At 42.7% G+C, this 16,905-nt stretch overlaps 1 protein-coding gene across 1 annotated transcript; it reads right to left on the bottom strand.

Moving 5' to 3' along the window:
* Positions 1 to 272: 272 nt before the first annotated feature.
* On the bottom strand, positions 273 to 9,688 carry TECTB (tectorin beta). The gene is made up of 10 exons (XM_068399892.1): positions 9,613 to 9,688; positions 7,564 to 7,754; positions 7,005 to 7,147; positions 6,851 to 6,923; positions 4,358 to 4,461; positions 4,195 to 4,278; positions 3,834 to 3,996; positions 1,775 to 1,844; positions 806 to 838; positions 273 to 325 (listed from the first exon to the last, which is right to left on the bottom strand). The coding sequence occupies exons 1-10, from the start codon at positions 9,686 to 9,688 to the stop codon at positions 273 to 275; spliced, it is 990 nt and encodes a 329-aa protein (XP_068255993.1).
* Between the last annotated feature and the right edge of the window lie 7,217 nt (positions 9,689 to 16,905).

Genomic DNA, 16,905 nt, shown 5'->3' with positions numbered 1-16,905 from the left:
CAACTCTTTAAAAGGAAGCATCAGTAGAATGTATAACCCTTAGGTTTTCACTAGTTTAAAATGCCCACAGAGACTGGGGAGAGGCAGATCTGCTTTGGGATTCTCCAGTATTCGAGGCACAAAGCTCATGGAGTGTTTTATTTATCTGGTAAAATGGTGCACAAGGATTTTTTTGTGACTTTCATTTTTCCTCTGTAAAATAAACATCTTTAGTAAAGAAGTCCAGTCCAAACAGGAGTGGGAAAAGTTAAGAAGCACAGCTGGGCTGCATTTTATAATAAAACAGCAGAAAATCCAGTTGCAAAGAGTAGGTGGAAGATGATATCTGCAAGAGAAACACAGACTAAATGTGACTATTTCCCTGTCAGCTGCTTTTCACCTCCTCTTCCCATCCCCATCAATGCAATAGCACACCCTTAATGTGGCTCTGTCACCATATCAAGTTTTAACAAATAGGCTTTGAAAGGGCATTTTCAAACCCTCTCCAAACAGAAATGCTTTCAGACATCTCTGTTAACCCGGTGAAACATGCTTGTTCCTTTTTTGGGGAAGAGGATGTGAAAATAAGAGAAAGTAATGTTCAGTATTGGAAGTTATTGGTGTGACTTTATTGTCCAGAGTGAGGGATGTGCCAAAAGGAGGAAAACAAAGTGTATGACATTGAGGAATGAAATTTGATTTTGAAATTTTTCCCTTTCTGTCAAATTTACCAGGTCTTTCTTGGAGCTATGGTTTTTATGTTGACAGAGTCACTCAAAATCCATATTTGGGATTGATACTTTCATTGTCATATTTTGCTATTTACCTGAGAGTGTGTAAAGTCTGGATAAACCTTTGCCTGTATAAAATAAGAGAAAAAGATAACACTGGGATGGCATGTTTAAAATAGGGCAAAGTGCACCAGCCTGCTTTGTAAAAGCACAACAGATGACATTTGTCACATTTTGAAATTCTGGATATTTCTTCCTCTTGGCTTTACTGTCTGAAATTATAAAAGGATCATCAGTTCTTTTATCCTCTAAAATTAATGGAGCTTTACTGGTGCAACACACTGAATTGCAATGATGCTGCTCTACACATATTTGTAATTTTAAATTGTCTTTCAGGTTGATGTGGATGTAATTGATAAACCGGTGTAAAGGGCTTTAGTGAAAACACAATTTAGGCATACGTTGTTCCAAGGACCTGTTTCAAAAGATGTGCTGGATCCACAGAATTAAACCAGCTCAGGGAGAAATTCCTGGTGCCTCTGGGAGGCAGCAGTGAGAGGAAACAGGCATTGCTTTATAATGGGAAAATCTGATTGCAGTTCAATTTGCATATCAGGAGCAATAGGCACGAAGGGTTAACCCATCAGAGTTATGGGTATGCTGAAGTACCAACCCACAGTGTAAAGAAAAGCTTTCCTGCTGCTCCGAAGCCTGGCCTCTCTCCCACTCTATTGGAGGTTGTCTGGGCTGTTGCTGAGGTTAAATGCAGGCGAGCAGAGTTTACCTTGCTAACCTGGTGTGTAAGTGGTTTGGCCATTTATCGTTAATGCCAAATGGGTGCCTTTACTCACTTTGTAAATGAGGAGAGTTTCACTGAGCTCTTCTGCCAGAGCCCCGAGCCTGGATGGGACCAACTTCTGTTCCAGACTCCTGCTGCCATGGGGGAAAGGGCTCTGGCAGAGGGGTTTGGCTCCCTCCACCCACTCCTGCCCTGCGAGCCACGGGTGGCTCCCAGCTTCATTGCTCCCCAAGGGGAGAAACACCCCAGAAACCCGATCACTTACTGCGTACAGTTATCTCCGCCACTAAAACGCCTCCGGTTTGTTCCATGCGCTGTTTTCGTTTGTCACATGTCTCGAGAGATCAGAGAGAAAGCCATGTATACCAAAAAAATTAAAGATAAAAAAAAAAAATCCAAACCAAATTCTCATGTTTCCAACCATGGAAGTGAAATCTATGTCAATATTGCTGCATATTTTCTAGGGATATTTTTTCCTGTAATTATTGGGGTTTTTTGGTGCAGGAGAGATTTAAGGAGAGTCCTTACAGTGCATTTTCTGAGGATTTTGATGTGCCACAGCCTTTACAGTGACTGTCGGTATAAGTGCTCTTCTCAGTTGTGAGATGGCAGGATCCAGATGGGTGTCCCCTTGCTAATCACAGGTCCTCCTGGGCTGCCCTTTCCATCCTGCTTTAAACAAAACTCCTGTCAAGAAGGAAGGGAGAAGCTGAGCTCCATCTATTTAACCCATGACCTCTGTGGAGGCTTCTGTTGTTGTTTATTACTAATTGTGGTTGTTGCCCATGGGGTAGAAACAGGAAGCACCAAGTCCCTTCCATATAGATCATCTCATGTCCAGCACTAATGATGCCTGTCACAGCTGACAAGGTCTGTACTGGAGGCAGTGCTCTACAGATTAAAGGTCCTTGTACATCCCCTGACCTTTGCAGATCCCCAGCTGTGGGCTTTTTTTTTTTTTTTTTCCCCACAAACTCAGCGTGTGGTAATTCTGGTTATGAGTTGCTTGTAAGTGTAGACCCCCAGCTTGGTTCAACCTTAATTGCAGCAGACCACCAGCTGCATTTTTGGGTTGGAAGTGGACTCGAGGGATGTTAGCCTGATTGAGCAATTATCCTACGCTGGAGGGTGAGGAGGAAATTCCACCCTATGCCTGAAAGGATGATGGAGATGTTTGGCAGTACTGTCACAAAGGCAGATACGGAGTACTGGTTTTGTGTTTTCTTTTAACCCTGGTCTGTGTCTGGATAAAAAGTTGAAGAAATCTTTAAAACCAAACAACAAAATCTAAGCCCAGAGTTTTTTTCTGTTGCCTTTGAAGCTTAGAATTTCTAACAATGCAGTTTTATCAGACGTGCAGGTTTTGCACAAATCAGTGTCCCCTGCTTAGTGCTGAGGCTGGGTAATAAACTGCTGTCTTAATTTGGCTCCTTGACTGAGAAAGGGTTTAGAAAGAAAAGTTGGTTTCGCCAGGAGTGATGCTTTCTTTTCTCCAGCAAGAAATATTTTTTGCTGAAATGGCAGTATGTCATCCAAGGAGTATTTAGGGCTTTCATTTCAGGTTAAATAAAATTTGACTTCATTTTATAGCAATGACACATTCATTGCATGAGAGAAAGAAGAGCGAAACTCCGACTTAGTGAAGGAGGGGGAGAGAAGTCTTTAAAGAAAGACACTTCAGACACACCAGTTGGTGCAAGCAGTGTGTACCTCCCCATCCTAAATAACATGACTGTATAGCACCCCCACCTCATTCCCACCTAAGGTCACAGGAATCTACTCTTTGACCTCAGCTCCTGCTCCAGTGACAACTTATGTATTTCATGGAGAATAGGATGGCTGCAAGAGCAGTAACTGACTGCAGGATGGCAGAGAGGACTTTCCCTGGGAAGGGGGACTGGGAGGTTTCGTTTGACGAGCAGTGAGCTTTGAGCCAGGTTCTCCTGCTGCCCCCAGGGTGCCCTCAGCACCGAGATATTTGGTAAAAAATGGAAAAAGCTCTACTTTCTCCTTTTTTCCAGGCTTGTGTTTAACTGTAGCTGTTTGTCAGACAGGACTGTAGTCTGGGATATTGACGAGAACTGAGTTTTTGAAGTGCGACATTATTTCTCAATACATTTAAACAAGTTGCCCAATGTTGCATACATGGTCTGGGGTTTGACAGGGGTCGGGGTGCATGGTTGGCCGCTCAGGATCACGCGTGGCAGTGGCTCCATCTACTGAAAGCTCTGGAACTGGCTCTGCACCCAACATGCTCTCAGGAAAGTCTCGACATCCCCTGTGTAAATTTAGCACCGTGTGTTTCTCTGGGAGGGAGGCCTTACCACCGGGCAGGAGAACTTCTCGCTGTCACAGACATGCGTCTCACAGTGCAGCCAGACCTTGGACAGCTTGGGGATGTTACGGAAGCGGAAAGCGTTGAACTGGAATGTCGCCCGGCTCGTTTTCCCATTCTCGTGCACAAGGATGGAGTTGTCCGTGGCACACCTGTGTTGTACATGGAGAAGCAGTGTCAGAGCCTACATGGCTTCAGTGAAACTCTCCTGAGGTCGCAGTCTGATGGATGAATTTTCCTTGCTGTAGGCCAGCTTCTCTTTTGCCCTCTCATCCCCTATCCCCTGGCTTTCTGTCATCCTCAGGGCTGGGCTGGGCAGAGGTCCTCCCCCCGGTCCCACCAGCACCTACCCCTTGGTGATCAGAGGCCAGTGGATCTGGTAGAAATACTCGGAGGAGGGAGTTGCCCAGCAGTTGTTGAGAACAACTTTGAACCTGGGGAGACACAAACCCCAGATTAGCAAGGAATGTCCTGATTGCCAATTTATTAATTATTATTCCTTCCCCTGCCTACCTGTCACTTAAGCCCTTAGCTTCCACTCCAGCAAATATGTCAGAACCAATTTCTGATGTTTCAACGATGAAAGGGGCTTCTTTTATACTTGAAAACTTGGCATTCTTTGAAAGACAAAGAGAAAGGCATTATACGTTACTAGTAACATGCGATACAAAGGCATGTGGCAACTTCATACAGCTCTGGAGAGATGGACTTCAGAAGTCTGGGTTCTTATTACCTGCAAGCTCCAAACTCTACACCTAGTACTAGGACTGTTGCAAGCCCAAGATAGTATTAAAAAATCTTTTTGTTAATGTTTGGCTTATAATGATAGTAAGTGACAGAATTTGATGCTATTTGGGTTATATCATAGCATGGGTGGGAAGCAAGCTTGCTGCTGCTTCTGGTACACCAGAGGTGGTGGGGGAAGCTGGTGGGATTGAGAGACTGGAGATGACTGTATGGAATGGGAATGGGGTTGGGAGATGGTCACATGTCAGGGAAAAGGAATTAAGCAGAAATCACATGCCTGTATGCAAAGGTTCAGCACTCCGTGATTTATACTTGTGGTGGCCAGCAAGGTGAGAGCTGAGGGGGCACGAGCGTGCAGAAAGAGCTCTGCCAGCTATAGTCATTCATTCACTAAAAAGCCAGCCTGCTAAAAGTAGTGCAGCGTGTGGTGCTCCAGTGAGAAAGCTTGGTTACAAATACAATGAAGTACCTACCTTAAATCCTGCTCCTTTTTATTGCATAATATCATAACAAAGCTAGCACCAGAACTGTATAAAGAGTAACGTTTAGCTGTAGCATTGGTTTACTTAGTTGTTAAATCTACACAGTGGGAGTCAGGTATATGTAGTTCTGGAGCTGTTGGACTATCTTTCCCTGCTGTTCTTGCTCAGTTCCCTGGTACTGATTTTCTTATGCACCTGACCTCACCTACACAGCGAGATGGCTGTGAGGCACTACAGTATTCCCACTGCAACATCTGATAGATTGGATACACTGAAGTTAAGGCTCGAGGTTGTGCTTAGATTAGTGATCCATGGCTGTTAAGTGCCCTGAGAAATTCTCATTTAACCAAGGATTTCTCTCAAAGGAGAGAACTTGCAGACATACTGTAACAAAACTCTTCTCAGCCCTTGTGCTAAAATGAGTTGAACCTGGTATAGTGCTTCTTTTCCAAACTCTATTGCATGACACTGTTTTAGGGTACTGTCTTGCTTTTTTTCACAACAGGTTTCAGTGCTGAAGGTCTGATCTCCATTCAGGCTCCAGCTCCTCATGCTGCATCACAGTCCTTTGCTGTTAATGGTGTGTCACAGGCTAAAGGGCAGGTGAGACGGAGCTGTTTCTACTGGGTTACACTGCAGCTTGGGTGCTGCTTCTGGGTGAGGAAATGGGCATGTGAAGCACCTGGAAGTGTGGCCCACCTGAGGCAGAGGGCTGTGTCAGACAGCAGCAGAGATGAATAGCAAGGCAAAAGAAATCTTTTACTTCCATTTTGACAGAAAAAAAAAAATTGAACATTTCATTGAAATTAACATTTTCTCCCCAGTGAAAATGTGAACAAAACAAAACAGGAGTGATCTATTAGCTTTTTCAGCTTTTTCTGCACTTGTGCTCAGTGGGAAAATGTATTAGTGCAGTTTAGCCATTCCCTCCTTGACTCCTGGGAGCCATTAGAACGAAACGGTCATTTGGGTGGAAAAAAAAAGTACCAGAGATCCATTGGTCACTGTCCGTCATTTGTTTTTGCAGCCATTCTGTCAGGAGTTGATAGGAGCAGTGTGGTACATGCTTGGACCTTGCCAATATATACTACCAGCATGCCATGTATCAGTAAAAAAGACCACACGGGCTTTCGTGTGGCATCCCAAGGCTGATAAAATGTTTAGTGATCAATTGGTGCCCAAAATGCAGGGTAGGGGAGGAAAGATTTCCATCAATCCACCTTGTGCGGAGCTGTGGGGAGGAGAGGGATGTTTCAAAAGATAGGCCTGATATCCAGGGATGATATTTTGTTTGAAACGAATTTCCAGCATGACCTAAAGATCTCTGGAGAACACAAAATATCTGTCAGGTGAGAGGATGAGGAAGCAAACTGCAAGAGAAATACACGGAGCTATCTATAGAGTATCTATAGAGACTAAGTGATAGCAGTGGTGCCTGCAGAAACATGCCGCTCTTTGAATGGGACTACAAACAAGTTTTGCTTTTTCTTATAAAACCTGCCAGCATGTTAGAAATGTACCTCTCAGCAGAAAAATCTGCCTGATTTGGAGGGATTAAAAGAACAGCTGGCATGTGTCTGCTCTGTTCAATTTAAGTGTATCCCTGTTAATCAGCACAAACAAGGACCCCTGCAAACCCCACTGTAATTATCTGTTCCAAGCTGCTAATGTGCTCAATGACACATAAAAGTCAGGAGCAGCAGCACTCTTTTTCCAGCTCTTAGGCTGAAGCCTGTGGAAGGTGAAGGCAAAAAGCTGGGTGGCAAAGAGCACTTACAGCGTAGAAGTTGAGGGACAACTGACTTTCAAATGAGCCGGAGCTTCCATTCTTCACATGGACGGTGGCCACCCTGGGGACATAACAAAGTTTCTGTACGAGTGAGATGTGGTGCTGAAAACGGGGTGAGGCGCACTTCCATAAGAGGACATACCTTTGGTCAAAGGCAGCCTGGTTCACCAGGTAGTTGGCATTGTATGTGCAGGTGAATGAGTAATTCACAGGCTGGCTCTTCACAATTACTGAGGAGTCATTGGAGACGATGGAGTTGTAGAAGTGATAAATGGGGTTCTTGAACTGCGGGTGGTGAGACAGAGAAATGTAGGCAGTAGTGAATCTTTGAGGCATCAGGAACAACTCAGTACTTTGGAATGTGAAGACTCAATCTGGTGACAAAACACCATCCCCAAGGAAACCTCGTTTTGTAGCTCTTCATATGCTGTGCTGCCTATATAAATGCCTTACAATGTATATGTTCTGTGTAATACAGGTGCAAATGGGCGACTAACACACAGACTAATATCACTAAGCCTGCAAGTATTTTGGCTGTAGATGCAAAGCACAACTATTTGATTCTTCCTTCTCCCTGATACTGGAGTTTGCCTCCTCCTTCCATCAGTACTTAAAGCCTACTCCAAGCTGAAGCAAATGGGACTCTCTCAAGTGAGTCCAGCCAATTTCTGAGTCAGAAATGTCAACCTTGATAGTCTTACCTCTGACTGCGTCCCACAGTATGATTTGTTTTTAGGTGACAGGTCCGGGATTGTGAATTGGTAATATCCTGAATCGTGGATCCCATTGTAGCAAATGCCTCCAAGTGCCAGCTGATTAACCTCCCATCCGTAAGGACACTCCGGTATTTTGGTAATGATAGTTTTAGGATAGCAGTATACCAGAATTACATCTGAAAGGAAAATAATACACCTAGAGTGATGTTCAGTGGTGTTTTTCTTTCAAGAGGCAGGTCTGCACACCTGCTTTCCATTGGGATTAAATTTCTGTGAGCAGGGGTGTGTGCTGAAAGGTCCCCTAATGTGAGCAGGTTTCGCTACACAAAACTGACCTTTGGGTTGTTAAATTCTGTCCTCTTTGGAAGAGTTTGGCCTTTGCCTTCTAATCAATGCAGAACTGAATGTAAATTTTTTTATCTTTCTGGAATAGCTGATTAAGGAGCAGAGACACTGCTAAGAAACCTGAAGTGAAAAATTACTGCTCTGAAATCTGTCAGATTATGCTGCAGAGCTGCCTTCTGTAACACCACTGACTCTGTAAAAATAATATTGGTGGAGTCGTTTGTTAGGCTTCAGTAGATGTGCACCTTTTTGTAGCCGTGTTAGATCTAGGCCACGATACACATTCTGCCCTTTCTCTCCTTGCACTGACATTACAGTGCCAGTGTAAACTGAATTTTTAGAATTCTCAAGTTTAAAACTAAGATTTAAAAATGAAATGAAAAGCCTAGCCCTGTTAATGGCAGTAATAAATGAACTGAAAAGCCCAGCCCTGTTAATAGCAACAGTACATGAACCAAAATCCTAGACCTGTTACCAGTGATGGCTAATCGCAGTGCAATACGTTTCCACGCATGGTGATTGCTAATACAACCATGAATATTGAACATTATAATTTACAGACTGATTGCCTCATGACAGCAGAATTGGACATTTTTCAAAGAGAATCAGGCAGTGCAAATTTGAATGTCTGGTGGGAATTTAAAGGGCAAATATTGACTAACCATTAGTGACCTGAAAATTGAGAAAGATTTCCAATTGCTACAGTCAGAAAAAAGACACCCTACCTGGAATTATTTAATTATTTCTCTTAAAGCCTTTGACACTCTAATTTTTATGATAAAAGCCTGATTTTGCAGCCTTTCCATGTCTACAGAAGGTTAGGGAATACTCAGGGAAAGTCAAATAGGGACCTTAACAAGTCGCTCTTTTCTGGTGAACAAACCTTCTGGTCAACAAACCAACACACGCAGGCTGATTCTGCTTGTCATGATGGTCAGATTTGTAACTCTAGTGACTTTACAGCTATGAAAATTCCTGCAGTTCAGAGAAACTGCTTGTGCAAAGGAAGGTACTGAAATAAATGGCTAGAGGGCCAAATACTTGAAATATACCATGAAATTACTGGCAGTAGACTGACAACAGCCATGCACATACAAAGCAAACACTGAGGCATATTCCAATGCATTTCTAAAGCACATTTCTTAATTGTAGTGAATTCTACATTACAGGCATGTCTGGCGCCAGATCATTTGAATTTCTAGGCAGAAATCAGTGTGCAATTAGGGCCTTAGCATCAATGATTTTTGTTTTTTCTTGTTTAATACAGCAGTGTGGTTCAGGAGTTCAGCCCAGCACATTCATTCACCACTCATCTGATTGCAGTCGGTGAGACTAAAGCCCAGCTTTGGCAGCAAAGATCTGCTGCATCTAGCCATTGCTATTGCAGATCATTTCTAATTGTTGTTGTTTTCTTTGCCATTTTATGCCTGAATGCTGCTTCTGCTTAACTTTGTTGCACTATGATTATTGCACAGAGTTAAGCATAAGCCTAATTCTCTGTGGGGCAAGGACTTTAGTGGTACGTGCTTTACTGTGTTAGCTGAAAGCAGATCAATAAAGGAAATGTAAGGATTAGCTCTCCGGAATCCTTAACTTTCTAAAGAAAAACCATTCCACTTTTAAATAGAAAAAAAACCCTTTAGCAGCTTAATTACAAGAGAAGATCATAGGAGACTTATGTTATTTTACCTGCTTTATTTGGATTGCAAGGCCCCGCAAGAGCTTGAGCCAAGATGACCAGCAGATAAATAGTAAGGGTCACCATTTCTTGCAATGATCTGAGGACACAGGGATAAAGCTGAAATTGTCTTTAAAATTGGAAAGAAAAAAAATGCGTTGGCTGCAGACCCAAAACTATAACTAGTGTTAAACATGTTCTTCTTGCAGAGAGAAACAAATAACATTACTGATATTCTGTCGCTCAACTTAATTGCATCTACACGATAAATATTTCCAAGGCCATTATTGTCGCTAGATCACTATTGTGACAATTTTACTCTTTCAGTTTAGTGGTGGCTTGGAATTATTCTAGGTTTTCTTTGTTCTTGTAAAGAGTCTAAACCTAAAGTGTTAGGATAACCAAATGAAACTGAAACAATGGGATCTGAAAAAAGAGAGAATAGAAATTACTAGAAGAAATATGATGCAATAACATATGTATTGTGCTTATAAATTTAATGCTGAAACTATTCTCTGTGGTGACGGCTATCCTCATGTATATAATAACTTCATGTAGCTCAGTTTTGGTAAATTATGCATTTTCTCCTTTATTGCTACATGTTCAGTTTGTAGGAAAACATACATAGCAATAATTTACATTTCCACTTCACGCCTCAAACCTGCAAGCTGTTTACCACAGGGAGAAGCATGTACAGCCTATGGGATTGGGACTCGAGTTCTCATATTGTCCCTTTGTAGATACTCTTCAGTGTCTGCCCTTATATACATGTCACTGAGCAGACTGTCAGAAGTAACAAATATCATTTAGGTAAAGAAAAAAAATCTTCCTGATTAAGTATTTCAAACAAAAACAATCAGTTTCAACATTTTGACTCAGACTCTATTTAAAAATACATATTTATAAAAGGCTCATGCAGTACATTTCAGTGACAATTCCTTCTAATTTTAATCCCATGCATTCTACAAGAACTTAAGTATTATACCTACGAGACAGGAAAGGGCTAAGTATTTCAGATTTTCATTCCGGTCTTATTCCAATAGCTGTGCTGCCGGCTCTTCCCAAGATGTCCTCTTTCAAATGAACCCAGCTGGTGTTATCTTCGCTTTATATAAGCAATCCTGTAAAAGGAGCCCATCTCTGGTTAAATCTCGACCTGCCAGTCTTGTCCAGTGTGGGAGGAAAAAAAAAGAGTTATAGAAAAGCAGTTCTCTTCCCCTAGATGGGACTGTATTGCTGTGATTTGACTTTTTAAAAATCTTTCTATGGTGGCTTTTTACAGATCCTGAAAATAATTGAACAGAAACCTGCTGAAGGTATATAACTAGCAAAAAATTTTTGTTTTACAAGTTAATTAGGGAAATGTAGCATTTCTGCGGAGGTGAAACAACAGCTGCCTTCTAGAATTCAGTGAACATGTATTTATAGAAATTTATAGGAATTAGATACCTGTCTTGAATGGCTTCTTGACAAAGTCAAGTGGACAAAAGTAATTTCCACAGATGATGTACCACCTTTGGGGTTGTTTTATTTACTTGTTTTTTCTAAAAGTTCACAGGCATGTAATCTGAGTTTAGGTAGGTTCTTCCATAAGCCTAAGTGTCATGTTATATAATTACAATGCATAATACTATGTGTGTATAAGACTATGTAATATACATTCCATATTACACTATAGAATGTGTAAAATTGACCATTGCACAGGAAACTGAAACGAATTTGCTCTTCATATGACCATCAGCCATGTGGTTGCCATATGACAGTCTTGGTCAGCTGGTAAAATTTTCTGGTGACCTTTTACATCCTGTTTGTGTTTGCTTTTAGTCATAGGCCCAGAAAAAGGGCTTGGGTACTTGACTGCTATTTTACATGTCTGCATAAAAAACGTGGACCATAAACAATCTTGCCACATAAGCTGTCATGACCTCAACTTTGGGCACGTGTGTGTCCACCCAGATCCTGGAGCTGTTGAGTTACATGCGCTCTGATCTCTGGCTCGAGTCACAAAACACAGAGGATCTCACTGACCTTGCCTGTGGGACCCAGTCCTGTGGGGTTCCTCAGAGATGATTTTGGTGTCTCCTTCTATGGAGTTACTGCAATGGACAGAGCCTCATTCTGGCCCATCATGGCAGGGGTTTGGTGCGGGTCTGCCCTCTCTCAAGCAACTTTTGTCATATGGGGTTATGCAGTAGTAAGGCTGTTCCAGTTGTCATTAGTCTGGAGCTTCTGAGGGAGGAGGGAGTGGGACAGAAGAGCACACTGGCCCTTATCTTAACCTGAAATGCTGGACAACAGTGTTTCAGCTCTCCTGTGGCTGCTCCTGTGGGTGAGATTTATGGGCACACCTTCAGGAGAGCATTCACTGCTCTAAATCCAGACTACAAGGTGCGTCTCAAGCTAGATGGCGTTAGCGAAGCATGGCCACGACTACACCGTGCATTGTAAGGGATGCTAGCTCTTGCACAGCGATGATGGTATGCGGGTGAATGTACAATGATATGAAGATGCTTATATGTAATTAGGGTGACTTCTGCTTCTTGCAGACTGATCCAAAGTCCTAAGGAAAGGTTAAAAAGCCTGTGAAGTTCTGTGTTTAGTTTCAGATAATAAACCTGAAGCTAGACCTGAAGCTTCGTAAGGATTGCAACACAGAGCATAATAATGTTAAATAGTCTGCTCCCACTATTCTTGTAAGCCAAATCTTGCAAGCCATCACATTATGATTTAAATGAGATTACTTAAAGATGTACACATGGATAAAATCCTTCAACCAGGGTTTGTTGTTATTTTAATTGAATTAAAGAATAATCCACTGAATGAGAACCAAAGCTCATAAATGATTTGATGTGACCTAACTAGGGATTATCCTCATCAGAAAGCCTAAAATAAGGAAGATTTATCTCCAGGTGCCTGTTTTATAGCCTCACCCCAAATCCTTCTGCAGGCACTGAGGCCCAAATTTGATTTCCTAAGCCCAACTCTGAATATACATTGTGTAAACATTCTCTTATTTTTGCCTTTCTGTGTGTGTGAGTGTCTATTTGGTCTGGAACCAGAAACTGAGGTTTCTGGTGAGACATTATGACCCACCCTATTATCAAGCATATATAGCCGAGAAACAAGGGGAGGCTTGCAGGAGAAAACTTGCGACTTTGGGCACAAGAAAGGCCTCATGACCTTGTACGAACCAATTCTTCAAGCTTAAGGGATCAGATTCAGCCTTAGGGTTGAACTTGGTCTCTCAGGTCTGCCCACACAGGGCTGCTTTGGAGCATAAGATACTTGGCTAACCTTGATTAGGCATAGTGTAAATGCCTTGCTAAAAATGATGTAAGTGGCCAGCCTCGCCATAACATTAACAAAGCACTTGAAACACAGATTAGCTTTGTTCTGATGATTTTTAGCAAATACTGTAACTAAATTATCATTGGTGTAATGCTACAGGTTTCAGTGGAATTACTCCAAGATGGTTCTAGTCCTGTAATTTTTGAAAGAAAATAAATCTCTCACTATCTTCTCACAGCAAAGTAATCTCCATGTACATAATACCCCTTTTAGGTGAAAGGTAGAAAACAGAATGAAATCCATGAAACAAATTTGGTAGAAGTGCCAGCTGGGGTATTGTAGTTTGCATTTGCATAAGAAACAAGCACAAAATGTACCTAAACCAACCATCATTTGATACCTGCTGTGATCAAAGGTGAAGGCTTGGGGAAAGGTTAGGTTTCTCTCAGTAATTGCACACACAGAAAAAGGAAAGCCATTAAATTGGAAAGCAGACCATTGAGGTTTGTTGCATTTCCCTGAATCTTTCCAAGCCCACTGAATAATCTCAGCAATCTAAGTAGCTGTAAAGATTTCGACAAAGAGCAAATGAAGGCCCTTATTGTGAATTTCATCTACAAGGGCAGCTTGTCTCTCCAGCTTTGTTCCTCGCATTGTGATGGAAAGCTGTGCGAGTATCTGCTGTCTGGTTCTTACATGAAGAAAACGAGGTTCTGCTGTTTGAATCTGCAAGGGATATTGTGACATCCAATTTTTATTGTTTTGGATAAAACAATAAACCCGAAGAGCCCCTTAGCTATATGTAAGGACTTTATGGGGTAATGAGGATCAATGGAGATGTCTAGCTGATTCGGGGAGGAGTGAGATATGGTGACACTTGCCTAGAGGCAATGTATTGATGATGGTGTTTCCCACCACCAAAACGTGGCGTACTTACTTGTCTGAGATAAGGGGTGTATTTACCCCGCAGGTGTGGAGATACCCATGCTGGGTCTGGAAGCATGGTAACTGCATTTGTATTGGGCCTCATCTGAGTTAATGGGTCCTGTTGGAAATGAAGCATTGTGTTCGTACAGTCAAACTTGTCCTGGATCCTAAGTCTATAGTGAGCTGTGCTGTGTAGACTCATTGCCTCAAGACATAAATACCATATGGATTTCAGCATTATTTTGCCTTTTATAGAATAAATACCTTTCCAATAGTTAGTTTTTCATGGCACGTGGTTGGTCACTCACTTGAGCACGTGATTGAGTCACCATCCCTGGAGGTATTTAAAAGACATGTAGATGTGGCAATTAGGGACATGGTTTAGTGGTGGACTTGGCAGTGTTAGGTTTACAGTTGGACTCGATCTTAAAGGTCTTTTCCAGCCTAAATGATTCTATGATTCTATTCTATGATGTTTCAGCCTTGTGAGCAGATGATAGAACCATGTAGATGCATAACAGAGCACCTGGGACCCACAGATACCCTGCACCCAAAGTCCTCAGGTGGCTGACGTTCTTCAATAACTGCACAAAACAAATCAGAAGCAGGGGAAATTAGAGGAAATTGTGTTTGTGGAAGAGGGATTCACATAAAAATCAGAGATGGAGTTTTGGGCCACCGGAAGAGACACTCTTCTGCTCTAAACTTCCTCATGCATCACCTGTCAGTCTGTGTAACTATGCAACGCTGAATCATAATTTTTCAGCAGTCACCTGCAGCCATACACTTGGCGAGACAGTGCTGCTCTTGGTACATGCACTCCCTGGGGTGTGGGATGAGCACAGACACTCAGCTGAAGAAGCATTCCCTTGACATACCTGCTGTCCAAGGCACAGACATTTACAACAGCAAATCTCACCGAGCACAGAATTGTGGCTGAAGTAAATAATCATATTTCATGTTCATTTGAATGCCTCATCCTGTTACTGTTTAGCTTTGCTGGCATATTCAGAGTAATATTCTTTGGAAGCTTCTCCAGCAATGTTTTGCCTGGATTTGGTACTGTTGGAACAAAGCATCAGTTTCCAGCTGACTTTCCTTGAAGCCTTTGTGTGGGTAAGTGTTTTATTTGGTGTATATTTTTTACGGGCTGTCTTGGAGCTAGCTAGTTATGCAGGATAAGGATTTGGGGCTTCATTTAATAAAGGCATGAGGCTTGATTTAATAAAGGCATGAGACATATAAAACAGGTCATGCGAAACCACATGTAAGATGACTTACACTGGTCACGTGAGAACACAACCATCCTCGGACTGCCACCTTTTGGAGATGCCTAAACTTGCCAGGCATTTGGTTAATTTGCCTAAACAAGACGTGTATTGCATTAACGGGTGCTGTAAGGTGGCCAAGGTATCTGCAGCTGTGACACAGGACCTCTAGGAGACTCGTGCTGTTGGAGTGGGATCTGGAGGCCAGGCAGGATACTCAAGGACATCTTAAATGGCACTGGATGTCTGTCTGTGAGCATCTGAATCAAGATCAACCAGGCACACTGCTCTGGTTGGCTTCACATTCATTTTTTGTTTGCCCTGCTTGAAGTCTAAGCACCCCCGCATGCTCTGCGGCACACATGCCTGAGCCCACTCCAGTCGGCACAGCGCCCTCAAATTGTTCATTGAGTGCCCAAGACTAGCTTCTAGGTAGAAGTTAGAGTACTCCTGGGGAAAGATAGCTTTGAACTCTACAGGCAAGGAGAATTGCATCTGGATCTCGCATAGTCCTGGGCAAGGGCTCTGACCACCAGGCCTGTCTCCTCCAGCTGTCCTTTGAAGAGAGCGTGGCTGTGGCTGCTGGGCTCAGCTGTAATCAGTGCTGCTGTCCCACTTGGTATGTGCCACAGCAGAACTGCAGGCATTTTCTGTTGAGAATACATGGATTAAGTGTTTTGTAGCAGAATTATGTTGCTGGGGAATAGCATTCTGGAACCACCTGAATGTGGCCTAGATGGCTTCTGAGGTGCTTAAGTGCTTTTTTGGATCTCAACCATGCCATCCCGTATAACACCTTGTAAGCCTTTTAGTTCCTGTTATCTCAACAACAGGTCTTGATCTCTTGGCAGTGTGGGGCATGGAGTGGGTGGGAGGATTTTAAGAGGAAGGTGAGGAAAGAAGGTAGAATGGACTCTTTGTGTCATTCATTAGTTTAATCTTCTCAGGTTGGCAGCTGGCTCTGACACAGTAACCGTTGCTCTTCTTGCTCCAGTGGTGCTCTCTTTTCTGGATGTTTTCCCACTAGTGCTGGGAAGTTTGCAGCAATATGATGTTTCTCAGGTTGGACTGGGGTATGTCACTACAACTCTGAGAGAGCCTGTAGCAGCTGTCTAACCTTCTGCGTGATTCCTGGCCATGATGTGTTGGCCATAAATAATGCTGCTCACCCAGCCTACGTGCTTTGCCACAGAAGAGCTGACAAAAGGAGAACAGCAGTGCAGTAAGGCATTAGAAAGATATTAAAGGCAAATTTCTCCTCTGGTGTCCCTCAGTGGCAGTGCCATTGACCGCTGAGGAACTGACCCTACATGTATGCTGCTTATTTTAAAAATATTAAGAAAAAACAAAGCAAAGAAAAATGCAGAGGCAAACTGATAAAGAAATTTCAGAAGCAGGAGGAATGCAGAATTATAATAAAGGACTTGACTGCCACTTAATTGGCATTTCCGAGCTTCGAAGTGCCTCTATCCATTCACATTCCCAAGCCTAGAAACCCTTCCTTAGATTTTCAGTCTGTATTGCCCTGGGAGCCTGGAGTACTTCTGCTCCCTCCATAACATGCCTATCCTTAACTGAGCTACACAGACTGTCTCCAACTTCCTGACTACCAGATGGTCTGAGCCAGCTGAATTATAAACCTGCTTTGTGGGATCCAGATACGATTGCAAACATGAAGGACTAGTAAAAATTGGGTTCTAGAAATGGTCACCATAATTCCTGTCCTGTGAAGAGTTAAGATCCAGTCATTTTCCCTATGAAATAATCTTTCAGTATCTGTAGTGCTGCCCTCTCAATTCGAGTGCAACCCTCTGCACTTCT

Source organism: Nyctibius grandis, chromosome 4 (genome assembly GCF_013368605.1).
Source record: "Nyctibius grandis isolate bNycGra1 chromosome 4, bNycGra1.pri, whole genome shotgun sequence".
Lineage (NCBI taxonomy): Eukaryota > Metazoa > Chordata > Aves > Nyctibiiformes > Nyctibiidae > Nyctibius > Nyctibius grandis.
The sequence above is the reverse complement of the archived record's forward strand: the minus strand, read 5'-3'. Positions and strand labels throughout refer to the sequence as shown.